At 59.7% G+C, this 24,779-nt stretch overlaps 4 protein-coding genes across 4 annotated transcripts in view; 1 reads left to right on the top strand and 3 right to left on the bottom strand.

Annotated features, from left to right (window-relative positions):
• The first annotated feature begins 1,404 nt into the window (after positions 1-1,404).
• CUNH2orf42 (chromosome unknown C2orf42 homolog) lies at positions 1,405-7,665 on the top strand. The gene is made up of 8 exons (XM_026043065.1): positions 1,405-2,233; positions 2,767-2,877; positions 3,141-3,242; positions 4,283-4,387; positions 5,761-5,868; positions 6,684-6,784; positions 6,944-7,106; positions 7,461-7,665. Exons 1-8 carry the CDS (start codon positions 1,411-1,413, stop codon positions 7,661-7,663), a joined length of 1,716 nt encoding a protein of 571 aa, XP_025898850.1. The 5' UTR covers positions 1,405-1,410; the 3' UTR covers positions 7,664-7,665.
• Positions 7,666-9,963: 2,298 nt separating this feature from the next.
• On the bottom strand, positions 9,964-20,219 carry MXD1 (MAX dimerization protein 1). The gene is made up of 5 exons (XM_026042213.1): positions 19,969-20,219; positions 16,909-16,938; positions 13,874-13,988; positions 12,873-13,032; positions 9,964-12,785 (listed from the first exon to the last, which is right to left on the bottom strand). Exons 1-5 carry the CDS (start codon positions 20,217-20,219, stop codon positions 12,598-12,600), a joined length of 744 nt encoding a protein of 247 aa, XP_025897998.1. The 3' UTR covers positions 9,964-12,597.
• A 2,155-nt stretch (positions 20,220-22,374) lies between these two features.
• Positions 22,375-24,293, bottom strand: SNRNP27 (small nuclear ribonucleoprotein U4/U6.U5 subunit 27). Its single transcript, XM_026042202.1, has 6 exons — positions 24,254-24,293; positions 23,737-23,857; positions 23,552-23,664; positions 23,361-23,440; positions 22,956-23,020; positions 22,375-22,691 (listed from the first exon to the last, which is right to left on the bottom strand). Exons 1-6 carry the CDS (start codon positions 24,291-24,293, stop codon positions 22,637-22,639), a joined length of 474 nt encoding a protein of 157 aa, XP_025897987.1. The 3' UTR covers positions 22,375-22,636.
• A 347-nt stretch (positions 24,294-24,640) lies between these two features.
• Positions 24,641-24,779, bottom strand: part of ADD2 (adducin 2) — a 5,313-nt gene continuing 5,174 nt past the window's right edge. Inside the window, exon 14 of the mRNA XM_026042191.1 lies at positions 24,641-24,772. Within this exon, the coding sequence (XP_025897976.1) occupies positions 24,641-24,772 (132 nt within the window). The remainder of the gene's footprint in view (positions 24,773-24,779) is intronic.

The raw sequence follows: 24,779 nt of genomic DNA, 5'->3' as shown, positions 1-24,779 counted from the left end.
ACTCAGATGGAGCTAATTTTATTCACATTGTGTTTTATGTGAGAAGGTGCCTAGAGAAATCCCTGTTGGACTCTTTCTAAAGGATTTTTATCTTTGGTGAAAAACTTTGTGATGTGTACTGGGAAATATAAAAAAAAAAAAAAGTCATGTTACGACTCTTACTAAAATGTGACAAATACCTACAAACCAGCTTGTTTTTTATCTTATCAATTTCTACATTTACGTGTACCGATTATGTAAAATATTTTAGCAAATTACTATTTTGCACAAACATTAGCCAACTTTGTATGTTTCCTTATTTAAAGGTAGGATGCAGCGTCCTTGGACATGAATTATGCATAAGATTTGGAAAAAAAAAAACCCTTTTTTTTTTTTTTTTTTTTTTTTTTTTTTTTTTTTTTTNTTTTTTTTTTTTTTTTTTTTTTTTTTTTTTTTGCATGTGGGTATCAAATATACGCTCTTGTTAGTTTTGGATACGAGCTCAGCCTCTCTTGTTTTGACGTGACTGTCCGCAGCCGCGCCAGCCCTGGGCGCTGTCGGGGGGAGGCGGGCAGCGGGAATGCACGGGTCATGCTGTGGCCGCGGGAGCCCTCTGTGTGTGTCGCCCTGGGCTGGGCCAAGTCTCGGGCCCAAAACAAGAACAAACAAAATAAAAATAACCTCTCTCTCCTACCTCTTGACCAGCCCTCAAAAAGCAAAAAAAAAAAAAAAAAATTCAAATCAACTCCACCGGCGTGTGTGCTTTCTTTTGTTTTCACCCTCTTCCCTCTCTCGCTCTTCCCCCCCCCGGGCCTATTTTGAGGAAAAGGCTGCAATCTGACCTGTTTTGGTAAATTAGAAAGGAAAGGGGGCGGGGGGAGCAGGGCAGTGCGCATGCGCGCCGCCTCCGCCCGAGAACTACCGTCCCCRGAAGGCACCGGGCGGCAGCACGTGACGTTCGGCGGCCCAATAGGCGCCGCCGTTACAGCCGGGGCYGGCGGTGTTTTGTAAGGCGCCATGGCGGAGGCCGCGAGCTGAGCGCCCGCGCGGGGGGCCCGGGCCGGAGCGGGGGGCGCGCGCGGCCCCAGGTGAGGGCGGGGGCGGCGAGGGGAGCGCAAGCGCGGCGGGGGGGGAAGTGACGTCACGGCGCGGGGTGGTGAGGGAGGAAGCGGCCGCCTTCCCGCGCCGGCGGGGCGTGACGTCACGCGGCCGTGGCGTCACGGCGAGCGCGGCGCGAGCGTCGAGGGCCGCGAGGAGGGAGAAGGGGCCGGGGCGGCGGGGCGGGCTCGGGAGCGCCCGTCCTCAGCGGCGCTGCGGCGGCTGTCGCTGCGGGCGGCCCCGCCGGCACCGCGTCCGCAGGCAGCGCCCGGCCGCCATGCGCGCCCCCACGCCCTCCGCATGCCCGTGTCCCCGCCACAGGCCGCCCGGACGATGGAGCCCGGCGCGGCGCGCGCCAAGGCCCCGGCCTTCCTCTCGGACCTGGGCAAGGCCACGCTGCGGGGCATCCGGAAGTGCCCGCGCTGCGGCACCTACAACGGCACGCGGGGCCTCAGCTGCAAGAACAAGACGTGCGGCGCCGTGTTCCGCTACGGCGCCCGCAAGCAGCCCGCCGTCGACGCCGTCAGGATCGTCACCGGCTCCGGCCTGCAGCTCTACTCGGTGCGGCAGCGGGAGCGCGGCCCGGATTACCGCTGCTTCGTGGAGCTGGGCGTCTCGGAGACGGCCATCCAGACGGCGGAGGGCACCCTCATCACGCAGCTCAGCTCGGGCCGCTGCCACGTGCCCGCGTGCCTCAAGGCGGCCGCGCAAGGCGTGGTGGAGAGCCAGTGCCAGCACGTGAAGCTGGCCCTCAGCTGCCAGACCGAGGCCACGCCGCTGGCGCTCAAGAACTCGGTGCTGAGCGCCGTGCAGGCGCCCGCCGAGACCAAGCAGACGCTGTGGCAGCTGGCCGCGGAGCCCACGGGGCCGCTGGTGCAGCGCATCACCAAGAGCGTGCTGGTGGTGAAGTGCAAGGCCAGCCCGAAGCACAGCCTGGGCTACCTGCACGCGTCCTTCGCGCCGCGGGCGGGCGCGCGCGGCGCGGGCGAGCAGCGCTTCTCGTGCTCGTGCCAGGCGCTGCGCGCGGGCAAGGCCGGCGCCGGCAAGGCCGAGGCGCCGCCGCGCTGCATCCACTTCCTCGCCTGCGTCTGCGCCTTCGCCAGCGACGATGCCCTGGCCCAGGAGTTCGCCGACTTCCTCGGCGGCGACGCGGGCGGTAGGTGCCCGCGGGGGTGTCCCCAGCGCGTGGGGAGGCCACGAGCGCCCAGGAGACCCCCCCTGTCCTGCTGAAGCTGCCCGGGCTCCTTGCAAGCTGGGCAGCGGGGCCGAGGTGGGTGTCCCCATCGGTGCCCCCGGATAACCGCAGGGTCACGGAATGGTTGAGCTTGGAAGGGACCTCTGGGCCCTTCCTAGAGGCCCAAGCGTTGAGCCTCACTAGGGCCTCAATGTGGCTCTTTGGATTCGGGTGCCGAATGCCCCTGCTCCGGTGCCTCCTCGTGCCCCATGTCCCTTTGGTTGTGTCCAAACATCCTCCAAGCTGGTCGCTGCCTGGCAGGTCTGGTTTCCCGCCTTGCKTTCTGTTCAGTTGTGCTGTTTGTGCGCAGTGGCTCAGAGCAGGGCAGCTCAGAGCGCTGCGGCGCCGGGAAGCAGAGCTGAGTGAAGCCGCGGTTTCCCCGCGCGCGGGTCCCCGTGCGGGAGGCGCCCGCCCGCGGCGCGGCCGCTCTGCAGCCCTCACGGAGCTCTCCGCAGGTGTGCGCGGCCCCGCCGCGCCGCAGCCGGTCTGCGGCCCCCCGGCGCCCGCCCCGCCGGCCCACGCTGCCGCCCCCAGGGCCAAGAGGAGGAAGAAGGACGGCACGTCCGGTGAGTGTTCCCGGGGAAAGGAGCCCGCGGCGCTCGCGGTTGGGGGGCTCCGTGTGAGCCACCCCACGCCGTGTGCCCTCCTGCTGCGGGGCTGCCCGCCTGGGTGCTTGCGTGGTCGTTCCGGGGGTGGTCGTGGCGGCACGGTCATTGCAAAGCCTCTCGCTGCCGCCCTGGCACGGAGGGGCGGGCGAAGCCGGAGCGAGGGGCGTCGCGGGGGGCTCGCGGGCTGCGGGGGCGCTGCAGCCGGCTCCCTCGGGCCCCAGGTGCGCGGGGCAGCAGCCCTCTCCTGGCTCCGGAGGCCAACAGCAGCCTGAGGAGAAGCAGCCTGAGGAAGCCGGCCGTGGTGGCGTCGCTGAGGAGGCCAGGTAGGGCCCGCCGTCGCTGCCCGCCCTCGCCGCCCTGCCCGGGCCSTTGGGGACGTTGCTGTCGTGGGCAGGCTGGCCGGCAGCTCTTAAAATGACAGTAACCTAAGGCAATTACATATCTCCCTACACAAAACTGACTAGGTGACTCAGATGGGGCACAGTGGTAAACTAGACTGTTGCTCCTCTGGCACTCTCAGCATCTGAAATATCCTTAACGTATGACACTACTGGGGGAGACACATCCTGGGTRGATTATCAGGGATGTATTTCATAGCAGCAAACACATATTGAGATGGGCTCTGTGCGAGGGCCGTGGGGAATGTGCCGGAGGTAAATGGGGTGTCAAGCCAGGGAACCGGCTGTCCGAGGAGCCTTTCAAGTGCGTGCATATAATATAATATAATATAATATAATATAATATAATATAATATAATATAATAGCTGTTGTGAGCGGAGGGGGTGTGTGCTGCCGAGCGTGTGCGTGCTGCTCCGAGGGCGTCCGTGTGGAGTGCGAGCGCACGCCTTGCTCCTGGGAACGTCTGCGCCCCCCGGGGAGCTTCGGGGGCCTCTTCGGGCTTCTGAGCACCCGCAAGGGCCACAGCAGCTTTCTGTGACAGTGCTCCCTAATAAACAGAGTGCTTATTGTGTCGTGGCGCCAGCACTGTAGCTGTGGCCGAGATCGTGGTGGAGTTTGGTTTGTGCCRATGGATCCCCACGGACTTCCACCTTTAAAATAGCTCTGCATTTCTGAGTCTAGGATCTGAAGTGCCTAATGAAGTCATTTCTAATCCATTAGGGGGACAGAAATGTTCTTTTGTAATGCTGCAGTTTTAGAGGGGCCATCATGTCTCCACACAGAGAAAGCAGTGAATGTAAAATGGGCAATACTTGGCTACGTACAGGCACTTACCCAGACCCCCTGCCTCTGCCAGTGGGGCAGCAGGTCTGGATTGGGATTGTCCGAGTTACTTTTTCCTTTGTGTCTTTGCTCCTCGCTTGTGTGAGATGCGGTTCTGCTGTCAGCTTCCTTTTCCTTTTAGGCTGTCATCAGCTGCTGGATGAGTCGCAGGTGACCCTGTCCTTCCAGGAATGGCTGGCCAGCGTCACCGAGCGGATCCACCAAACCATGCATTACCAGTTTGAGGGTAAGGCTTTGTGGGGACCCCCTTCCTCAGGCACCATTTCCTTCCTCATGCAACCTCAGTAGTTAACAGACAAGCTCTTGGTAGCATTAAATAACTGTTAATCCAAAGAGAAGCATGCGCTTACCTTGGTAAGAATAATTAATAGTTATTAATGCACCCTAGGAACTTTCTGTCAGCTTTGATTCGTTCCCTAAGCTTAGGCTTAGCTCTTATCATAAACCTAGTGCCAATGTTTATGCTTGGAGAAGGGAGAAACTCCCTTAGAGCTTATTTATACTCGAAGAAAGTGCCCAAAGCAGAACAGGAGAGGTGAGTTGAGGTGAGACACCTCACAAGGTGCTGTCTTCCACATGGAAAACCTGGAGGAGTTCAGGTCCCCTGCGCTGCTTGGCTTCGTGCAGGGCGAGTGGCAGCGATGCGGAGACGAGTGTTTAATCATTGTCTTGCTTGGTTATTGCCGAGTTACTGGGTTAGAGAAGTGTTAGTTAGCCCAAGGCTGGAAGTTGGATGGTAGCCCTTAGCAAACAGTGCCACGGTGGTGCCAAGGCACAGGTCCTTGCACGGGGAATGGAAGCATGGCAATAAAAAATAACMAGTGTGGTGCACCGAGGCCACAAGGGCACTGGAAGAAGATAAAGTAGTTAAAGAAAAGGTACCGTGTTGAGATAAGAAGCCAGGAGTCTGGACACCTGTCGAGTTGTGCTTCTTTTAGTGTACTTATAAAGAAGTAGCTGCAATTTAAGTGTGATGTAAGCTGTTTTGATCCTGACATAACAAGATCCTCCCGTGACACCTGYGGGTCCCGCCACCTGGCTGTAGCTGCGGAAACCAGCTTTAACAAGACCTATGAGTAATTAATTTTTAAAACACCCTGGACATTGCCTGCGTGGAGGCAGATTTTGTCATTTCATTGCTCGTCCTCTCCTGGGATGTACCTGGGGGGGCCTAGTGCTCCCAGCAGCAGCTGAGAGGCTGTTGCTAGTGCCGCAGCTCAGCCGGCCTCCCCTTCATACAAGGACAGAGATGCTGGAAAGCGAGGGAGAGAGGGAAGGAGTRCCTCATTTTAGGCTTTCTAAGACTTTTCCAGACACACATCAGTTTTCTTGTGCAATGATGCTTTTAAAGCGAAGCTAAACCTGCTGCTGGTGGCGATGCAGCAGCCTCAGTCCTCTGCTCACTTGTAGACACGTAGAGCAGCCCCAAGGGACGCGTGGCTCAGCAGCAGCTCCCTGTGCTTAAGGTCTGCAGGATTCCCAGTCCCCCCTCGGGGCTAAGCTCAGCCTGGCCGCGCTGGGGCCACTGCCCGGGGTGGTCAAGGGTAAGAGCGGCAGGAGCTGCGTGCTGAGCGCAGCCTCTTGTGTGTGGCCTCCCAGGCAAGCCGGAGCCGCTGGTGTTCCACATCCCGCAGGCTTTCTTCGACGCCCTGCAGCAGCGCATCTCCATGGGGAGCACCAAGAAGAGGCTGCCCAACTCCACCACAGGTAGGCTGGCGCCGAGCTGCTGGAGAGCGGGGTGCTGCGGGGTGCTCCTGGGGGAGAGAACGGGCAAGAGAGACAAAAACGAACCAGCTGCCTCCTGTTTCACACACTGTCTGCATGGAGAAATAGCTCGGAGAGGGCAGTGGGCTGTAGGAATGGCCTTGGGGGTGGGTGCTGCTGAATGAAGGACACGCGGCCGCCGCTGTGTGCTGGCGGGCTCCAACGGCTCCAGCCTAAATTCTCATGGAAGTGGGGGTTGGTGCTGTGGCCTGCCGGGGTTTGTGGGCTCCGGGGACAGTGCTGGTTGCTGCAGGAGGCAGTGCAGGGTCGCGGGTTTGCTGTAGCCCCGAGCTGCCTGAGGCTGCTCTTTGGCCAGAGCACAGCCCTTGACCCAGCAAGGTGCCTCGTGCTTCAGACTGAAGCCTCCCAGTCTGCTTGCTGCGTACGGCAAGTCTTCAGAGCAAAGCACAAGCCCTGAGAGCGGCACGGGGCAGCACAGGAGAGACGGGAGCAGCAGCCCAGTCACTAGCGCGTCAGGAGCCCTGGCACTGGCCCACTGAGTGCCCTGGGCTCCAGGTAGCTCCAGGTTCCTGAGCCAGCAGAGGCCAAGGAGAAGGTTGTAGGAAGGATTTGCTGTACTGGATGCTCCAGCCGTAGAGGAGAAGCTCCCAGCAGCTCAAGCCTGCGGCTGAAGCAGAGAAAAAAGGAAGGGGAAGGAAAGAAGAGCGAGGCCCTTGACAAACCTCCCTCACGGCAGCTCTGGGCAGAGCGGCACTGACTGCCCCACGGCCACTAMCCTGGGTTTCTTTTTCCCCCAGCTTTTGTCCGCAAGGACGCCCTTCCCTTGGGCACCTTCTCCAAGTACACGTGGCACATCACCAACATCCTGCAGGTCAAGCAGATCTTCGATACGCCCGAGGTAGGGCCGGCAGGGAGCCCCTGCCGCGCTGCACCCGTGGGGCTGCCGCGTAACCCGTGGGCCTTACCAGCCCTTGGGGGAGCCGGTGCTGCAGCGCAGGGCTCCGGCTGTGCCCAGGCGCTGAGCTCCTCATCCCCTGCCTCCTCTTGCTGCTGGCAGATGCCTCTGGAAATCACCCGGAGCTTCATCCAGAACCGGGACGGGACGTACGAGCTGTTCAAGTGCCCCAAGGTGGAGGTGGAGAACATCGCCGAGACGTACGGGCGCCTGGAGAAGCAGCCGGCCATCCGGCCCCTGGAGCTGAAGACCTTCCTCAAAGTGGGTGAGTGGGGACGGGGCTGCCGAGGGGCTCCCGGCCAGCCTGGGGGCGGGAGCTTCGGCCAGGGGGCAGCCTGGACCTAGGAAAAGTGGAGAGAAAGAGCTGAGCTGAGCCCCAGCAGGGCTGGGCCTCCCCTACACAAAGGGGAGCCCCCCCCGAAAGAGAGACTCCTCTTGGAGGGAAACCCTGCACCCGCACAGGGGCTGGGGCTCCCCCCATGCAGGGAGCCCCCAGCACGGCCTGCCCCGCAGYAGACAAGGTCCTGTCACAGGAGGCAGGAGGAGGAACCCCCAAATCCAGGGTGTCCCAGCCCGGGGGCAGTCCCCGCGCTGCCCTGACCCCGCTCCGCACGCGCAGGCAACACGTCCCCCACGCAGAAGGAGCCCACGCCGTTCGTCATCGAGTGGATCCCCGACATCCTACCTCAGTCGCGCATCGGGGAGCTGCGCATCAGGTTCGAGTACGGGCACCACGGCGGGCGGCAGCCGCCCGCCTTCCAGGAGGCGCCGCTGGAGCCGCCGCTCGAGCTGCCGCCGCTCGCTGCCATCACCTTCCCCTGAGGTGCCCGCGGGCGTCGCGGCAGCGCCCGGCGCCGCTGCTGAGGCCCCCGGGGCGCCCGCGGGCCCGTCCCGGCCCTCGGGGACAGCCCGGCCGCCCGCAGGGGCTGCCCCGGCCCCGCACCCTGGCAGGGACAGGAGCCGCGGGCAGGTTCGCGCAGCGGCGCCCCGTGCAGAGCAATAAAGCCGCTACCTCAGCCGCCGGCTCCGGCCTCACTGTGCCCTGCTCYGGCCGCCCCATGTCCTGCTCCGGCCCCGCACTGGCACCCCTGGAGCCGGGGGTGCGGGGGGGACCCCTTCCATGCACCTCCCGGGCCCTGTGTCCGCAGGGTGGTTCTGCTCTGCCCTCCTCTGGCCTCAGGCCTCCACTACRGGGCAGGGCCGGCTCCCTCAGCCTCTGGTCTGGGCACAAGCGGCTCCCATGGAAAGTGGTCGGGAAGGAGGGAGGGGGCTGCGTGCAGGGGTGGGATGGGAGTAGTCCAAGAGGAGGAGGAGGAGGATGGAAGAGGAAGACAGAGCGCAGATTGATAGGTACATGAGGAGGGTGGTGGCTCTGGGACGGGCGGATGGAGCCTCCCTGTGGCAGCCGAGGCGCTTGGCAGGGAGCCCCGTTCAGCTGCAGCCTGGGACAAGGCCCGGGCCCTGCGGCCACAGCAGGGCCCGACCCCAGGCCCTGCCGGAGCTGACATCAATCCCCTGGGAATAGCAGTGGAGACGGGAAGCGGGGTGCAGGGGAGCACAACGAGTGCTCTGGCTCCCAGGGAAGGATGGGGCTGGGCCTGGGCAGCAAGAAGCAGAGGTTGCACCTCCTGCAGCCCCTGAGGCCTGGGCTTCCAGCAACCCCATGGATTTGTTCCCCAGGGCCGTCTCTCCCACACACACTTTGGCCAGAGCCCTCGGGGGAGGAAGGCCTGAGGCTGCTCGGGGCCTCTGCCCAACATCTCTTTGTCCCAACAAGGGTCCCCGCTCACCCTGGGCGCTGCTTGGGGAGGTGGCCCTGGAGCTCTGAACCACGAGCCGCTCACGCAGGAGGCAACATCTGCTGCGCTTTAGTAATGAAATAATTTATTTTCTAACAGTTGAACAATACAGAAGTATACATATACACAGCAAGGTCTTCTAAAACACATCGTTTCTAAAAATGCATGTGCTAACGGTAATAAAAAGCACCATTATATGGTCTTGACACAGGATTTCAAATCATGTGGTATTTACAYGAGGAACTGGACACAGGATTCGTGGTCTCCCCTCCGCCGCTCCCCCGGTCAGTCCGTGTTCAGCTGCTGGAAGACAGGCGCAAAGGCAGGCGAGCGCGGCGCCGAGCGGGAAGCAAAGAGGAAAGCACAAATAAAACCYGATAAGGAGCCCAGGCCGAGGGAGGGGCGGACGGTTCCAGGTCATGCACCAGCTTCCCAGCAAAGGGCAGGCAGCACCATGGGGCTGGATGGGGTCCCGGCCACGAGGACAGCGGTGCTGCGGCTGGCACCACGGTGACAGCGGTGCTGCACCCAGGCCACGCTGCCCTCCCTCACGCTGCTCCACCGCCCGGCTGCCGCTCACAGGGCCCTCASCCGAGCTTCGCGGCTCAGCAAAGCCTGCGAGCGAGACCTGCTGCTACCAGCGGGCGAACGAGGACTCAAACGTGACCGTCGGGTGGAGCAGCAACAAAAGCAAGCGCCAAACCCCCGTGCAGGGGAGCCAACGCACAGCTCGGCCCAAGCAGGATTCGCCCAGGGCAGGGGCAGCACCYGGAATTTGGGCCCCAACGCGCTGATCCCCATGCACCCAACGCCACGGGCGCCCCCAAAGCGCCCTGGGCCTCGGGGCAACAACCCGCGCCGGCCCTGGCCCTGCAGAACACGAGTGGCAGCGGTGCCGGGTCGGGGTCCAGCTCCGCGCGTGGGAGCCGTGTCGGACGCTCGGCACTCTGGCAAGAGCCATCGCTGGGATGGCCCTCGGGGACCGGCCCTCGGGGACCTGCCCTCCACGGGGACCTGCCCTCCACGAGGGGACAACGAAAACAAGGAAGAGAAGAGGAGGGAGGGGGAAGAGAGGTGTGTTTTATACTCACACACATCTGTGCAACTATCAGGCGTAAACGCGGGGCACGCGAGCGGCTCCTCGCTCCCCCTTTATAACAATCTACAAAAGTTTTATTTCTGCAGCTTATTTCTTATTAATGCTGGTGGATCAGTGAAATCGAGAGAAAGGCTGGCGAAACACAACAGCGCGACTATTTCTGCAGCCGCGGAGCCGGGGCCGGGTTGGGAGGACCCGGAGATGCCGACACGGCCACAGCCTCGGAGCTCCAAGCGGGAAAAGGTACCTCCCTTGCTGAGAGTTTTGGAAAAAACACCCTATTTACCCTTGTGTCAGTCTGACAATAGTGCATCATTTCCCAACGTTCTTTTWTCCTACGCTGCCACGAGCGCGAGGACCACATATGAACAGTGCAAAGGTCAAATAAGGACCGGTTCAGAGCAGGACATAAACCACACAGTATTCCACTAAAAGGAAAAAACAAATGCAGTTAACTCAAAGGCACAACAATTAAAAACCAAAAGCACAGGGGCAAACCTTAAGACTCAGTAGGGCTAAATAAAAAACACAAACACTAAGTGCTCAATTTTGCATCTYGAATTTCCCCCTCTGACACTTTCCAAAAGTCTAAAGTTCCTTTTGCCTCCAAGGCGGCAGCGGTATCTGCAGCACCGCATTTGGAATCAGGAGGCCCTTTACGCAACACACAGAAAAAGCTGCAGAGGTCTCGCCAGCAAAAACTGATCGGATCCAAGGACCTCAAAGTTCAGATACTCTATTTTTTTTACATCCTTTCTTTTATACTTTTAAAGTTTCCTGGGTTGGAGCTAGCTCTCTGAAGGTGATTCTCTGCTCGGAGCTCAGAAGCAGGCGGACGAATGCGAAAGGCAAACGAGTTCAGTGCAAATACACGGGACGTGCAAAAATCCCAGCTGTTTCAAAACAACAAATCCTCTGTTTTTTTTTTCCTTTTAAAACACAGCACACGTGGGAAGAGAACGTATTTGCTCCCAGCCACTTGCTTTGCAAAGAGTTCAAATGATCCAAAAATACCTTAAGGATACTTGAAAAAAACCCAAAACCCCAAACAAACCAAGTCTTCACTTGTTCATTCACTTGCAGTTTATAGAGTGTCTTAGTGGCTTTTGGCAGCTCCGCTAGCAAAGTCTTAGAACTTGCCTTTTTTAAGCTTGGTTTCTGCCGAGCAGGGACGAGGCCGYCAGGCCCGTCGCTAAAGCAGCCACGTAGCCCTTGGGTGGGAGGCTGCCCAGCRGTCGCCTTGGGCGAGTTGGTCGAGTCCCCGGGCTCGGGGCCCAAAGGATGCTGAGCAGGTCGAATAGAAAGACCTTAAAACATGTCAAGCAAAAAGAAAAAAAAGAAAAGACCAAATAAATCTCTCTCTCTCTCTCACTCAGCCAACGCTACGTACAAAGTTCCTGGAACATCTATAAAAGCACAAAGTCATAAGAACGTATCTCCGTTACATTAGTTTCATATAAAAGGAATAAATACCATTTATAGATCATGTGTCTTTCTGTACATTTACATGTGCTCTAGTTGGCTTAAAGGAAAGCGCTGCAGGGTCTGAAGCGGCGGCTTCCAGTTTGTCATTTCTTTTTCCCTCTCGAAGGTGGAACCCAAATCCTTAGCGAACCAGTTTTAGAGCGCCTAGAAGTAACTCAGCGAGCCAGAGAAGTGCTAAAATGCCAATAACGCCYCCCCAAATAAACGCAGGAAACTCCCTGTTATGTGACACGGGTAAAACGGTCGCCCTCCTCGCTCGGTTATTGCTACCAGCTCCGGACGGGACCCAGCATCGCCGCTCTCGAACGAGCGAGGCATCGTTAGTTTTGTGCTAAAGGGATCGAGATAATCTTTGTTCATCTCTCCGAGGTAGAAAAAATTGTCCCAGAGACAAGACGCATGAACAAGCTTCTAGGAAAACTTGCCTAGATATATTACTATATGCAGCTGTAATGCACGAGGTCATAAATTGCACAGGAGAAGTCTAGTACCATTTGGTTTTAGGTAGGAAAGAAGCTTTTGAGATGTGTAACAATTGAGGACGCCCTCCCAAAGGCCCTTGCCAAGGTCCCGCAGCCCGGTTTGGCAGGCAGAAGCACCTGGCTTTTGGCAGAGCGGGCTCCAAGCCTCCTGAGATGGGTCCCAATGCCATGAAACCTCCCTTGGCTCCGCGGGCGCCGAGGCAGGAATGGCCCGGTGGGATTTCTCCCGCTTTTCAGCCTTCAAAAATCAGTAGGAGCTGCAATAAGACGGCAAGAGCAGGCCAAAGGTTATGCTGCTACCCTGAATACGTGAGATAAGTCCTCAAATGAACGCGCCAGCGTTTCACAGTGCAATCACCGCACGCGTCGGAGACGCGACGCATCCCAAACGCTTCGTGCGCCGTTCCCAGGCTTCCCTCCACCCGCTGCCAGATCTGAACTCAACRTCAGGTCGACCCTCCCTTCGGAGGGTCACCCAAGCGAGCTACTTTGGGGCTCTGCTTCCACTTACAAGATACGTGACATTGCTAGGCAAACGTGAAGTCAATCTAGAATACCAGGCACTAACAGCAAGCCAAAAACAAAACGAGCAGAGGCTTTTTTAGGTCACTGTTACTGCTAAAAATTCCCCAGGCGCGTRAAAATTTGCTCGGAATGTACGGTCTCATGGAGAGGAGCTTCCCAATGGGAAGAGGAGCTAGTGGATGTGACCAGCGGGGCGCTCCAGCGCGCGGCTCGTAACCCACACCCCTACGCACTGTTTCGGGCCCTGGGTGGAGCTGGCTTCGGTAACGGCGGCGGAACATCGGATTGACGTGCAAGAGAATCGTGGGACGGTCCAACGTACAACCTAACGGGATCCAAAAGGGAAACGGCTGCAGGAGTCACTTCTTATAGCCCRGGGCAAGGCTTGCGATCGCTCTGCGACTTCAACCTCTTCACGCCCGAGCTGGAGTAGCCTTCGTCACTGCAGACGCTCTGCAGGCTGCCCCGCTCGTCCGAATCGCTCAGGCTGCTGCTGCTCCAGTCGAGGTCTGCGGGGAGGCAGTCTGTGCTTTCCACATCCACGTCCATCTCTTCTGCAAGCACAAAGGGCAGCGTTACGGCACGGCCGGCGAGACGCCGCAYAGCTGCTCGGCGGCGGGCGCGCGCCCGCGGGGCCTCACCTCGGTCCGAGTCGGAGCGCTCGGAGGAAACGGTAGATCCGATACTGTCCATTCTCACTCTTTCCATGCCCAGCTTCTCCAGCTGCCTCTTCAGGTGCCGCTGCTCCCGCTGCAGCTGGTCTATTTGGTGGACTGCTTTTCTGTCGTATTCTTCAAGCTTCTGCGAGTGGGGAAACGAGGCACCGTTAGCTCCCCCGTGCAGGGCGGCCAGGCCCGCGCTCCTCCGCTCTAGCCTCTGGGGCTGCACACACGGCAGGACTGAAAATCAGCTTAATGTTACCCAAAAACCTTCTCTGCTACCCAATGAAGGACGTTCAGGCCCGCACTCAGTRCATTAAGCAAGCGAATCAGAGCAGCTACAAGCCAGGGCACAAGGGAAATCACAGAAACAACTGCAGAGYGTCAGACAATCGGACAGATTGACACAGGCAGCTTTTCAAATTGAACAATCAACTTTTTGCAGGGAGAAACTCTAAGCTTTTAGAGTTCCTAAAACTCCAGAGTTGAATCAGGCTTTAAAGAACAGCTCCAGAATCCATAGTGATGTCTCAGAGAGGCCTTCGTTGTTGGACTAACTTGCCGCATCAACCACCAACATCAACTGCGAGAAAAACAACCCTGCCCTCTGACAACATGAGTCTAAGTCAGTATTCTCATAACAAGAACTGATCCAGCTGCTTGTTTTTTTCCTTTCTAACACTCAGGATGCATGGAAATCCCTGCAGGAAGGCTACTCTTGAACTGGAAATGAGCGCTCGCCTAATGGGAGCAAAGCTGAACACCAACAGCTACAGCAGGCACCAAACTAAATGTCTGGGGATGTTTTGGTCTTGGAGGAGCTTCACTTTTTGGAGCCCTCTGGGTTCTCTCGCAACCCTCTGGAGAGGTAGCTTGCCCCAACAAAGCGGAACTTGATTTGCACAATCCGTTGYGCATCTCAAAGGTTCTCAACGCCCTGCTCCTTGGGGATGTTTCCCGCAAGGAAACGAGCTCAAACTCACCTTTATGTGCAATTTAGCCTTTTTTAGTAAGCTCAGGGTGGTATGTCTGCTGGATTCGGGTCCGAGCGGTACCAGCCCCTTCAGCTTCTCCAAACAGAGTCGCAGATGGGCACGCCTGAGAAAGAAGAGTTCCCACAACACGTTAGAGAGTGTTTACAGAGCACTCAGCATCTGCAAGCAGCCATGGCAAAGATAACCAGGGCATTTATAACCTAAGGCATACAATAAATAACAGCAGCTGGCCATTTGGGTTAGGATTTCATTCTTCTGGCGTAAGACCTGGGGCTTTCCTACCCCTGGGTTATCACCCTGCTCCAAGATCAGATCTTTAAAGCCATCCAGAAATGGGGGAACTTCTTCCAAACCACCCTATGGCCTCTAAAGACTGAGGCCCCTGGCAAACACGCAGCAGCCAGTTCCAACTGGCTGCCCTACATGGAGCAAGACCCAAAGCTTCGCCCCACRTGTAACATCTTCTTGGTCCAGCCAGCGCAGTCCATGGTCAGACTGCACAGATGTAACGGGATGGGCATCCTTTCAGGCCCTTCTTTTACCCATTTTTAGTAGAAATCAGCCAGCCGCAGCTCTGTCCAAAACAAAATCCTTGCTCAGGCCCCGATGGGCTCGACGTTGATCAGAGCAGCAAACCCCCAGCACACCCTAACGCGCAGGCTGCTGCTTCACTGCTCGTGCACACAGCGGGGAAAACAGAGCTCCCCACAGAGATCCCTTCCCTGCGGCCAGCGCCGCTGCTCCCGACACGGGCGGGTTTCTCCAGCCCCGATATTTAGGTCACGTCGTTGGGCACCGGTTGCAACACCTGCCTTTGAAACAGCTAATTGAGACAGGCAGCTGCAAACGGAGATTTTGCAACTACCTGCCCAGCCCGTTCAGCACACGCCGCGAGTAAACAAGGATTTGCCTACACCGAGCTCCTCCCGAGGTACAAGGCACGGAAAGCACGTGGGCTCTGCTCTCCGGGTACGTCCCGAGCACCCGGAGCTCCAGAGAGGAACCTCTGCAAGGGAGATCTCCAAGAAGAGGGCTAGGATCGTGCTGGAGCCTCGCAGAGCTGGCCTGCTGCACCCCAAGTCGGAGGGCAGGCACCTGCAGGAGCTGGGGAGCAGCTCGCACGACCGACTGCTGCAAGGGTTAGAATAAATAAATAAAAAACGGCCCTTTTCCACCAAATCCAGCAGCAGAAGTGACGCCCGGGTGTTAAAACCGAGAGAGGAACACGCACGATGGTGGGAAATGCAGAAGTGAGGCGCCCGCTCAGCGCGGCTTGGCCAACACGAAGCAGCGCTCGGCCTTACGCAAGGCGAATTCTGAAGCTAAAATTTCAGTTTCCACTTCAGAGTTTTTACAGYGCGGGCTGTCAAACTCGAGCAAACGCCTGATAAAAACTGCTGCCGCAGACAAAGCCCAGAAGTCTCCCTGRGCAGCTAAAACAATAATGCTAAAAAAGCTTAAAAGTTTTGTTTAAGCAACGGATGATCTTTCAAGTCCCTCACGTGCCAGCCAAAGCATTTCATTATGCTGGTGCTCACGCAAGATACCATCTCCCCATGATTTGCTCTCCAAATATTAAGCTAAACTGGTCCTTGAACTAGTGGGAAAGGAAGCAAGTTTTGCCAGCAGTGTTAGCCACATCTTAAGACCAAGGCCGGGACTCACCAGCTCAACAGCAGCACAAGTGGATATTAAACTATTTGCAATTAGCAGAGAAATAGGAAGGGGTCCGTGGTCTCTGCACAAAGAAAAAAAAATGTTTTATTTTCARCTGCCTCTTAAAATTTCTGTTTTTAAACCCTTTTGCTAACTTACTTGGGCAATACTGTAAACAGGATTTCAACACAGCTCTGGTTTAAACAACGGGGTGGTGAGGGATGCAATGCATCCTCTGGTAAAGCTGTAAATACACCTCAGGTTTTCAGCAAGAAAATGCTCATTTTCCATGTTATTCAAAATGAGGAATAAATCGCCTGTCCTTTTCTAAGCCACATCACTCGGGACTTGGATATTTCTGCCTCTTAAGATGAGGAGCAAGCCAAGTTCACAGAMATGCTTAATCAACAACAGACAACCCTACACTGCAACATCCGAGTCAGATCCAAGCCATACTGAGGAAAAGAGAAGCTTGCAAAGGCCACAGAGCCATATTTCACTGAGATGACAAAGGCTGCACCGGCCCGTCCCAAACAGCAACAGTTATTCACATTCTCTGCTCCAAATCTGGACCTCCACAAAATACTCCAGAGAGGAACAGCTCAGCTGAGCTCCAGGAGCTCGCTGAGGAGAGATGTGCAATTGAAAGTGCATAAGGGCACATTAAAAGGCCCCCAAAACAGTTAACACGTGTCGGGCTTTTCTATTAAAGGAAGCTTCCAGCTCGCCGTTGCATCCGCCAGCACAGCAGGTTATTTACACATCTCCTACCTACAGCTTAGGACAGGTCTTTGCACCCCAAAACGCACACGTATCACCACGGTGAGCCCAGCTATCTCCTTGTGCAAAGCAGATGCCCTGGGCTCAAYGTGATTAGAATCCGGGCTCCCTTGGGTCCCTGCGGGCCCCAGGGCCACCTCGGCAGCCCGTGGGGACCGTTCCCGGTGGCCGGCACCGTGCACCGGGGCTCAGGGCGAGCAGACGGGCGTCTCCCACAGGGACGGGCTCCTCTCCACGGGATGGGCAGCGCTGGGGCTCCAGAGGGGCAGGATCCTCGGGGCTTCTCCAGCCTGGGAGTCCGCGCAGTGGACGAGCCGCCTTCCCAGCTGCTCACTACACAGCGGCAGCGGCCGGGGACAGGAAACGTTCCAGGCTGGAGCGAGGTGCCAGGGTGCCTTGCCCCCCACTGCCCCTTCCTCCCCTCCCGCAGCAGGGCCCGAGCCCCTGSTCGGGTTCCCAACCATCCAGCCAGCCCACGGCACCCGCGGCAGCTCCTTCCCTGGCAAGGAGACCCGGGCGACGCCGGCGCAGGCTGCAAAAGAGCAAGTTCCTTCGATCACAGATTCTCATGGATCCCAGACACTCACCTGTTCTTCTCCATCTCRTTGTGTGTTGACCTGGAGGAAGAAAGAAAGAAAACGAGTGATTAGCTCACCCCTCTGCTATTGGCAAGCACGGGGTGACAACGCAGCCGGCAACTAAGATCAACACAGTCCTAGCAACGGCTCACAGGAGAGCTGCAAACCTTGGGGAAAACCATTTCCAAGAGCTGCGGGCACCCTGGGGACATCAAAGCGTTGGGAGCGACGCAGACCTCACACCCCACGGGCCCCAGTGACGGAGAAGTTGCCAGATAAGCCAAGTAAAAGCAGGAGATGGGATTTGGAAGTGAAGAGGCTCAATGTGAGAAGTGAGGGGCTCGATATTTTCACGTTAATGCTGACTACCGTGGAAGCAGCTGAATACCAGTGTAATGACATCCCCCAAAAGCTCCCCAGACTCGTGGCAAAGGCTTTAGTGCAGGAGATTAAGCAACCGACCCTTGAGATCCGCCACGCTCTCAGTGCACAAGCTCTTATCTCTAAGCTGAAAGAGGAAAATTGCTCCATCTTCACCCAAAGGTGAAGTTCAGCCTATTAGGAGTAACGTGTGTGTTCTCACACCRCAGATGCCCTCGAGTGCTGGGCTAATTGCACGGTTAAAGAAGCTTTCCAAAGATTTCTGTCTCACTGSTGCACGAGAAACGCGCAGGAGGCAAGAGAAGCCCATCGAGTGTCTGCAGCTACCGCACAGAGAGCAAAGAGATGGGGATTAACAATTCCCCGAAATCTAGATGGAAGCTGCAGTACCACGGGCYGCCCTCTGGAAAAAAAACAACAACCTGCTTTTCTGCAGGTTGCATTTAAGCAGAAATCCACCCAAAACTAAGGACAGGCTGATGCGCACAAGGACAAGAGGGTTTAGCAAAGAGCAGCCCCAAACATCTCGGTGTCGCGTCTGGGATTCGTTTCTGTGGAGCTCAGAGCTCCCCGCGCAGGAAGGGGCCACTTGCCCCGTGCTCATCGTCCGGTGACAAACACCCAGGCAGGTGACACACRGACAAGATTCCCGGGATCAAACCACCCTGTGGCACGTGCACGTGCCGGGCTGTGTGAGAGATGCCCAACGGGAAACGGGATAACCTGTTTCCAAAGTCCATTTGCAAATTATCCTCACATTCCTAACTTATTCTGAGCTACGAAAGAGGAGGAAAGAAGCAAAATGGCCAAGCTGCTCCTTGCTCCAGTTCGTGTTTCTTCACAGGCCGTTTGGACGGATGCACCTTGTTGTGCCGTGTCGTGGAACAGCCAGGTATTCTCACCAGAGCACCTGCAAACACCCAGGACGACAGACCGGGGCTCTCCGGGACTGCACCACTAAACTTTTCCACATCAAGGGGTTCGACGTTTCAACTCTGAACCTTCTCCACAGCCCAGTCGCAACCTCAAGCTCCYGCAAGTGACTTACAGCAACAAACCTGCACTTTACTACTGGGCCAGGCAAAGATAAAAGGTTTTAGTAATAAACTCACCCTCTCTTTAGCACCTTTGTTTTGCAGCCCTGATGCCTTTTTTCTTTTTTTGTTTGGACAGTTGATATTTCAAAAATACTTAAATACCTGCACCTCAGCGACAGCTCTACGCACCCCGGCACGTCTAAACTCCCTGAGACTTTCTAAACTCCCATCTTCCTTCCTCCAGACCATCACAACAGAAGAAAGTACCAGCAAAAGCAGTAATTGCCGATTCTATTTTTAATACAACCCAGAAATTAGTTCTGCCACTATGATTCACCACCGGAAACATCTTAAAGCGGGCTGAAAATCTCCCCTTTCCGGGTGGAAACTCGAAGCACCTCTGGATGCCGGAGCATGGGGCGACATTYGGCATCTCTGCGGGAAAGCGCTCGGCTTCCCCAGGGACCCAAGGAGCTGATGGGCTCCCCCGGCACCACAGGCACCCGGCAGCCCTTGGAGGCTGCGCGGGAGAAGCCGGGAACACCCCGGCCTTAGGAGACATCCAAACAGGGTGCAGAAAGCGGCCTGTCACGTATGAGGTGTCCTGGGCAGCGCCTGTTGTCCCAGGCGCTATCAAAGGTCAACCGTGGCCGCGTAACACGCACAAATCTGCTCAGAACGAGGAAAACGCGGCCCGTCTGGCGGCGGAGCAAAGGTGCTCCTCCCTAGGCAAACAGCTGAACGGGGACCAACGGGAACCACGGCCACCTGCCCRCGGATGACGCTGCGCGAGGAACCCGCGCCGGCTTCGTTCTGCCCTCGAGTTCCTCTCCGAGGGGGTTCTCGGCTCTCCAGCGGCGGCCCTAGTCATCGAGAGACACCAGTCCTGGAAAACCAGTCCCTAACTGGGATCTCTGCAGCACTGGGGCGATTTTAACACCACGAAAGAGAGGGAAAAGCTAGCAGACGATGAAAAAAGAAACCAGTGTTGTTACAGAGTGATCAAAGTTACGCTCATTTTTTCCCCACTAATAACTCCCATCTGCTGAGAGAAGTCTCTTGGGGAAAGTTAAGACGTAGGAGCCAAAACTCGACCYCTGCTCGGGCTGAGAGGGGAGCAGCGGAGGGCGAGCGAAGGGGAGAGGGGCAAACGAGGCAGGACGCGGGGCGCCCCATCCACAGGCCGGTGTCACTAAACACCCCTGTAAAGAGCAGCCCGGCAGCACCCGCGCGCGCCCAACGACCCCGCCGGCTCCGGCRGGACCCGAGCGGGACACGGGAATCGCCCCTGCCCGGGACAACGGGCCGGCTCGCTGCCSGGGCCTGTTCCGAGCACCCCCGGGCTGGACGGGGCTCACCCTGGGGCRAACGACCCCGCGGTGCCCGGGGGCCACGGGCGGCGCTCGGGGCGTTTGAGGGCAGCATAAAGCGAAAACCAGCCCCCAAACAGCCCCTCTTCCGCGCCCAGCCGCAGGAGCGGGCGGAGGGAGGCGCGGAGCCCGCGGACACCGGGGCTGGGGGGCACCGGGGCGCGCCGCGGCGGCCGGGCCCGCGGGGGACGCGGTCTCCAGGGCCCCTCACGGCAGCGGGGCCGGTTCCTAACGGCCGCGGGCCAGCGCTTCCCCCCTCCCCCCGCCGGTGCCGCCGTTACCTGCTGCCGCCGCCGCTCCTGCGGGCCCGGGCGCGCCGCCGCAGCGCCTCGCCGTCCCCGCCGCCGCAGGGCAGCGGCGAGGCGTAGCCGTGCTCGGCCTCTGCGAGGCACAGGGCGCCCCGGGGGCGCTCCGCGCGCGCCCGCGCCGCGGCGGGAGGAGGAAGGGGCCGCCCGCCGCCGCGCTCCCGCCGGTCCAGGTACTCGGCGGCCTCCAGCAGCATCTGGATGGTGCCGCCGCCGCGCGCCGCCATCTTGCCGCGCCGGGAGGGGAGGGGGGCAGCGCGCGGACCGGCGGCCGGGAAGGGCGGGGGGAGCGGAGAGCGAACGGCGGCGCCGCCGCTGTTTATCCGCCCGCTCCGCCGGCCCCGCCCCGCCGCGCCCTCATTGGTCGYCGCCGCCCGGCCCTCGGCGTTCATTGGGTCGCGGGGCTGCCGGTGCCGTTTTTCACTGGTGGAGATTGCGGGGGAGGGAGGGGCGTGGCCCCGCTGCCGCTGCTATTGGGTGGGGGCGCCACGCGCTCCCGCTATTGGCTCAGCCCCGTGCGACGCCCCGCCCCTCCACCAGCCATCCGCCTCCCATTGGCTCGGCCTCCAACAGCACCTCGCCTTATTTGGTATGCGGCACTCCCCCGCAGCCTTCAATTCTGACTCACTTCCTGCCCAGACAGCCAATCACGGAGCGCCGAGGGGGCGGGACGCCGTCGCCGTGTGTCAACGTGGGCCCCACGGGGGGGGGGAGGGGGGCACGTTCCCCCACCCCCCGGTCCCCATTCAGGGCCCCCATTGGGGACAGGGGGCTCAATCCCCCCCCCGGACCCCCTCTCCAGGGAAGGGCCCCCCTTTAGGGCATGGGGACTGCAGCCCCCCCATGCAGGGACCCCCCACAGGGCCCCCCCTATACAGACACCCCCGCGGGGTCAGGGTGCACCCAGCCCCCCCCGCCCCCCGTGGGCCCCACCTCGTCCCGGGGTGACTCCCGGCCCCGCCCGGCGCCCCGCCCGGTCCAGGCCCTTTCCGGCTCGAAACGCAGGAAAACGGGGCCCGGGAGCGGCCTGGGGGGCCGGGGGGCTCGGGGGGCGCCTCACTACGCAGCAAACCGCGTGGCAGAYGAGTCGGGACGGGTTTGCGGCAAAACACGGATGTTTTCTCCACCCAAAACCTTTTTTTTTCCCYGCACGGCTGACGACGGGGCGCGCGGGGAGCTGACGCGCTGGCGTGACGAGGGGTGACTCGTCCGTCCGGCCGGTTTGGAAATCGCCGCGGCCGGCGGGGCCTTATCTGCGGGCGGCAGCCGGTGACAAGTCACCCTGCCGGCCTGGCCCCGGCTGATTAGCCGTGTCCCGACCCACCCTGTCCGAAATCCGCAGGGGAATCGAGGGCGCGGGAGCTGGTGCCGCCCTCGGCGCGGCCGGGGAGGTGCCGGGGGACACCAAGCTGGACCTGGGGAAGCAAAAACGCTCCAACGCCCTGGTCAAATACACACAATTCCTCCCGAAACCGTCTGGAGAAGCAGAGAACCGAAGCACGGCTGATCCCAAGATCCCTCTTGGGGATCTGTCGGGCTCAGCAGGTACCAGAGAGTAGAAGGCAGGAGAGGCCCTAAGGCAGGACCTCCTCTGGGCTGCTTTTTCTCTGAAAAAGAGCTCAAATGTTTCACACCACTGCATTAAAAGGCAGCTAAAAATCCAGGCCGTGCTCCTGCAGTGTTACTTTGCCCCATGAGCAGTTGCATTATCGGCCAGAATATTTTAAAAAGGGAGGAAAGCCTCAAATTCCAAGGGGCAGCAGCCGCCTTTTGTCTCGGCCACCTGGATTCGAAGGGCTCCGGCTGCTCCAGGTCGGTGCTGCCACCTCCTGGGCTGGGAAAGGCTCGGGAATTCCCTGCAATACACGGTTCTCCTGTAGTCACCAATTACGTTCCCAGCGTTGCTGTCTCCGTGCCAGCCCACGCCACARCGAGGAGGGATCTGACGGCTCAAGTAGCAAGAAGAGGATTAAACGCGCGGCGGGAGTCGCCGGTGGGAAATCCTGCGAGACCAGCGGCAGCGAGGCACGAGCCTTGGCCCAGCGACGCGCGAGGGGAAACGCAGTCGACCTCTCTCTGCTCAAAACCCTAAACCGGTTCCAAACTCCACGCGCTTGAGGAGCAGGATGGACGGCACCGCTAGCGGCTCCCGGCTGTGGGGGCGGCGTTCCCGGGATTCCTCCCGGCACTACCCACACACGGCAGCATCGCGGCACCTGCTCCGACCCGCCGCTGCGTGCGGGCAGATAACGGCCCGGGCATCTCCAGCCTCCTCCTCTCAGGTTTTATTCCTGAGTGATGCTAGCACGGTTTAGAAAACAAAAAGGGAAATATATACAGATTTTTATTGTAACGGACAATACCGAGGTATCTAAAAAAAAAAAAAAAAAAAGACAGACAACAAGAAAAATACAACCATCAGGTAACCCTGACACGGAACGAACCGAAGATGCTAAGAAACAACTATTTTTACCCTCTCTTCCTATAGGCCAGAGCAAGCACATCTGGATTTGTTATAAATAACCCGACTGCATTTTAGGCAGCAAAGCATCTCCTGCCTCTGAGCTACCAGCACGTGTGGAAACAAGTGCTCTTCCCTGGTGGAGCAGAAGTCCTTCCCCACGGGCGACCGGCCACACAGGCATCACGCAATGAAATCCAAGGGTCTGTTGAATCCTCCTTTTCTGTTCATGTACTGCCTGTGAGGAGGGCAAAGAAAACTTGGTAACCGTGACTAAAACACGCAAACAAACCATGAGGGTCTCCAAACTTGGGAAAATGGACAACCTTCCAGCTTCCACTTAAAACAGCAGCACCAGACCCAAAACACCCGCACGCAGCTGCAGTTTCCTCTCAAAGAGGCTACTGCGTTAAAGGAATTGTTTCTCTTAGCATAAGAACTGCAGGTAAAACAGCGCGGTCACCACAGCAGGGAGAGTTTCCCGACGGGCGGAAGGACAAACCTATATTTTCTCTTCTGCGACACGTTGATGGCGTAAGCGTTCGCAGCGCCGTCCACCTTCTTCCCCTGGAAGATACGAGGAAAACGGTGCAAACCTCAGTGTGCCGTTCGGAACGGGCCAGGGAAAGGGCGCAGCAACGCGGAGCGCGCGCGGGCCGGCGGCATCAGGGCACTTCGCATCAGGACGTCCCTTCGAGGGGCTAAACAGTCACCTGAGCCCCAGCATCCCGGCTGGAAAGAGGGAACCCGGCACGCACGGGGCATCTCCACAGCAAGGAAAATGCCCCGGGCACACGTGGTGCGGCGCCAACGTCATCGTTAGGAGCCGGACGTGCTAACGAGGGGCTATTCGGGCAAGGCCTCCGCTCCGCACAAGCGCCTCCGGCTTCCCCGCTGCAGCCCTCACCTTGGTCGTGTCGAAGGAGGCGAAGCCCATCATCTTCATCATCTCGATCTCCTCCTCCGTCTTGCCCTGCAAGTCCTCCTCTGAAACGGCAAGCGCGCCGCGAGGCCGCCCGAGGGGTCAGCGAAGGGGCCTGCGGCTGCGGGCGGCGATCCCGGGGGCTGCCGCCCGGCTGCGCCGCCGCGCGCCGTTACCCGTGATCTGCCGCTCCTTGCCCTTGGCGTCCTTGAGCTCCTTCTTCTCCTCGTCCCGCCGCTCCTTGAGGCGCGGCGGGGAGGACGAGCTGGAGCGGTGCCGCCGGGGGGACCTGGGGCAGCGGGCGCCGGTGTGGGTCGTGCGGCCGGGCGCGCGGAGCCGCGGGGGGCGGCGGGGGCCTCACCTGGAGCGGCGCCGGTGCGGGGAGCGCGAGCGGCTCCTCCTGCGGTCCCGCTCGCGGGAGCGCGACCTGTCCCGGCGCCGGCGCTCCCGCTCCCGCGAGGCCGAGCGCGAGCGGCGCCGCTCTGCGCGGCGGCGTCAGCACAGGGGCCGGGGCCGTCTGCACCCCGGCTCTGCCTGCCCTCCTCGCTCACCGCAGGCCCCGGTACCGCTCGCAGGCCTCAGTGACGCCCCCCAGGTCCCGGTGCCGTCCCCAGGTCCCGGTGCCGTCCCCAGGTCCCCAGTACTGCTCCGCGGCACCGCTCCCAAGCCCCGGTGTCGCCCATAGAGCCTCTTTACCACCCCCAGGCCCGGGGCCGCCCCAGGCACCAATCCCAGGTCCCCAGTACCAGGCCTTGGCACCGCCCCCTGGTCCCGGTACCGCTCCCCGGTCCCGGTACCCGCCTCAGGTTCCCGGTACCCCCCGGGTCCCCGGTGCCGCCCCCAGGCCCGGCGCCCCCCTCCCACCGCCCCCCCCTCACCGCGTCGCGGCGGCGGCGACCGGGAGCGGCTGCGGCCCATCCCGCCGCCGGTGCCCGCCGCGCTTCCGGCCCCGCTGCGCCGCGCTTCCGGTCCGTCCCCTTTCCCCTTCCCTCCCCAGCCCGAGGGGGGGGGGGGGAACACGCGCCGCGCGCTGTGGTTCCGCAGCGCGGGTGTCCCCATGGCGGGGCGCGGGGCGGGGGTGTCACCGGGCTCCCCCCCCCCCGACCCCCCGTGTGCTCGAGGGGCCGCCCCGGTGCGGAGCGCGGCGGGCTCGGCTCTGCTTTCGCGCAGTCCCTTTATTATCGGTCACTCGGTGGCGGGAGGCGGCGGTGGGGGGGGGTGACAAGCGGGGGGCGGCGGGGGGCGGCGGCGGCGCGGGGGGCGCCTCACGCCTCGGCCTTCTCCTTCTTCCTGCCCTTCTTGAGGAAGGAGGGCGTGCGGAACTTCTTCTTCTTCTTGGAGGGCGACTTGCTGGGGGAGCCCTCGGGCGAGGCGGGGCTGCCGGCCGCGCGCTCCCGCTCCCGC

The sequence above is a fragment of the Nothoprocta perdicaria genome, unplaced genomic scaffold (genome assembly GCF_003342845.1).
Source record: "Nothoprocta perdicaria isolate Ctin4 unplaced genomic scaffold, notPer1 scaffold_103, whole genome shotgun sequence".
In the NCBI taxonomy this organism is placed as follows: Eukaryota; Metazoa; Chordata; class Aves; order Tinamiformes; family Tinamidae; genus Nothoprocta; species Nothoprocta perdicaria.
Note: the sequence above shows the minus strand (reverse complement) of the source record. Positions and strands in the feature narration are given on the sequence as shown.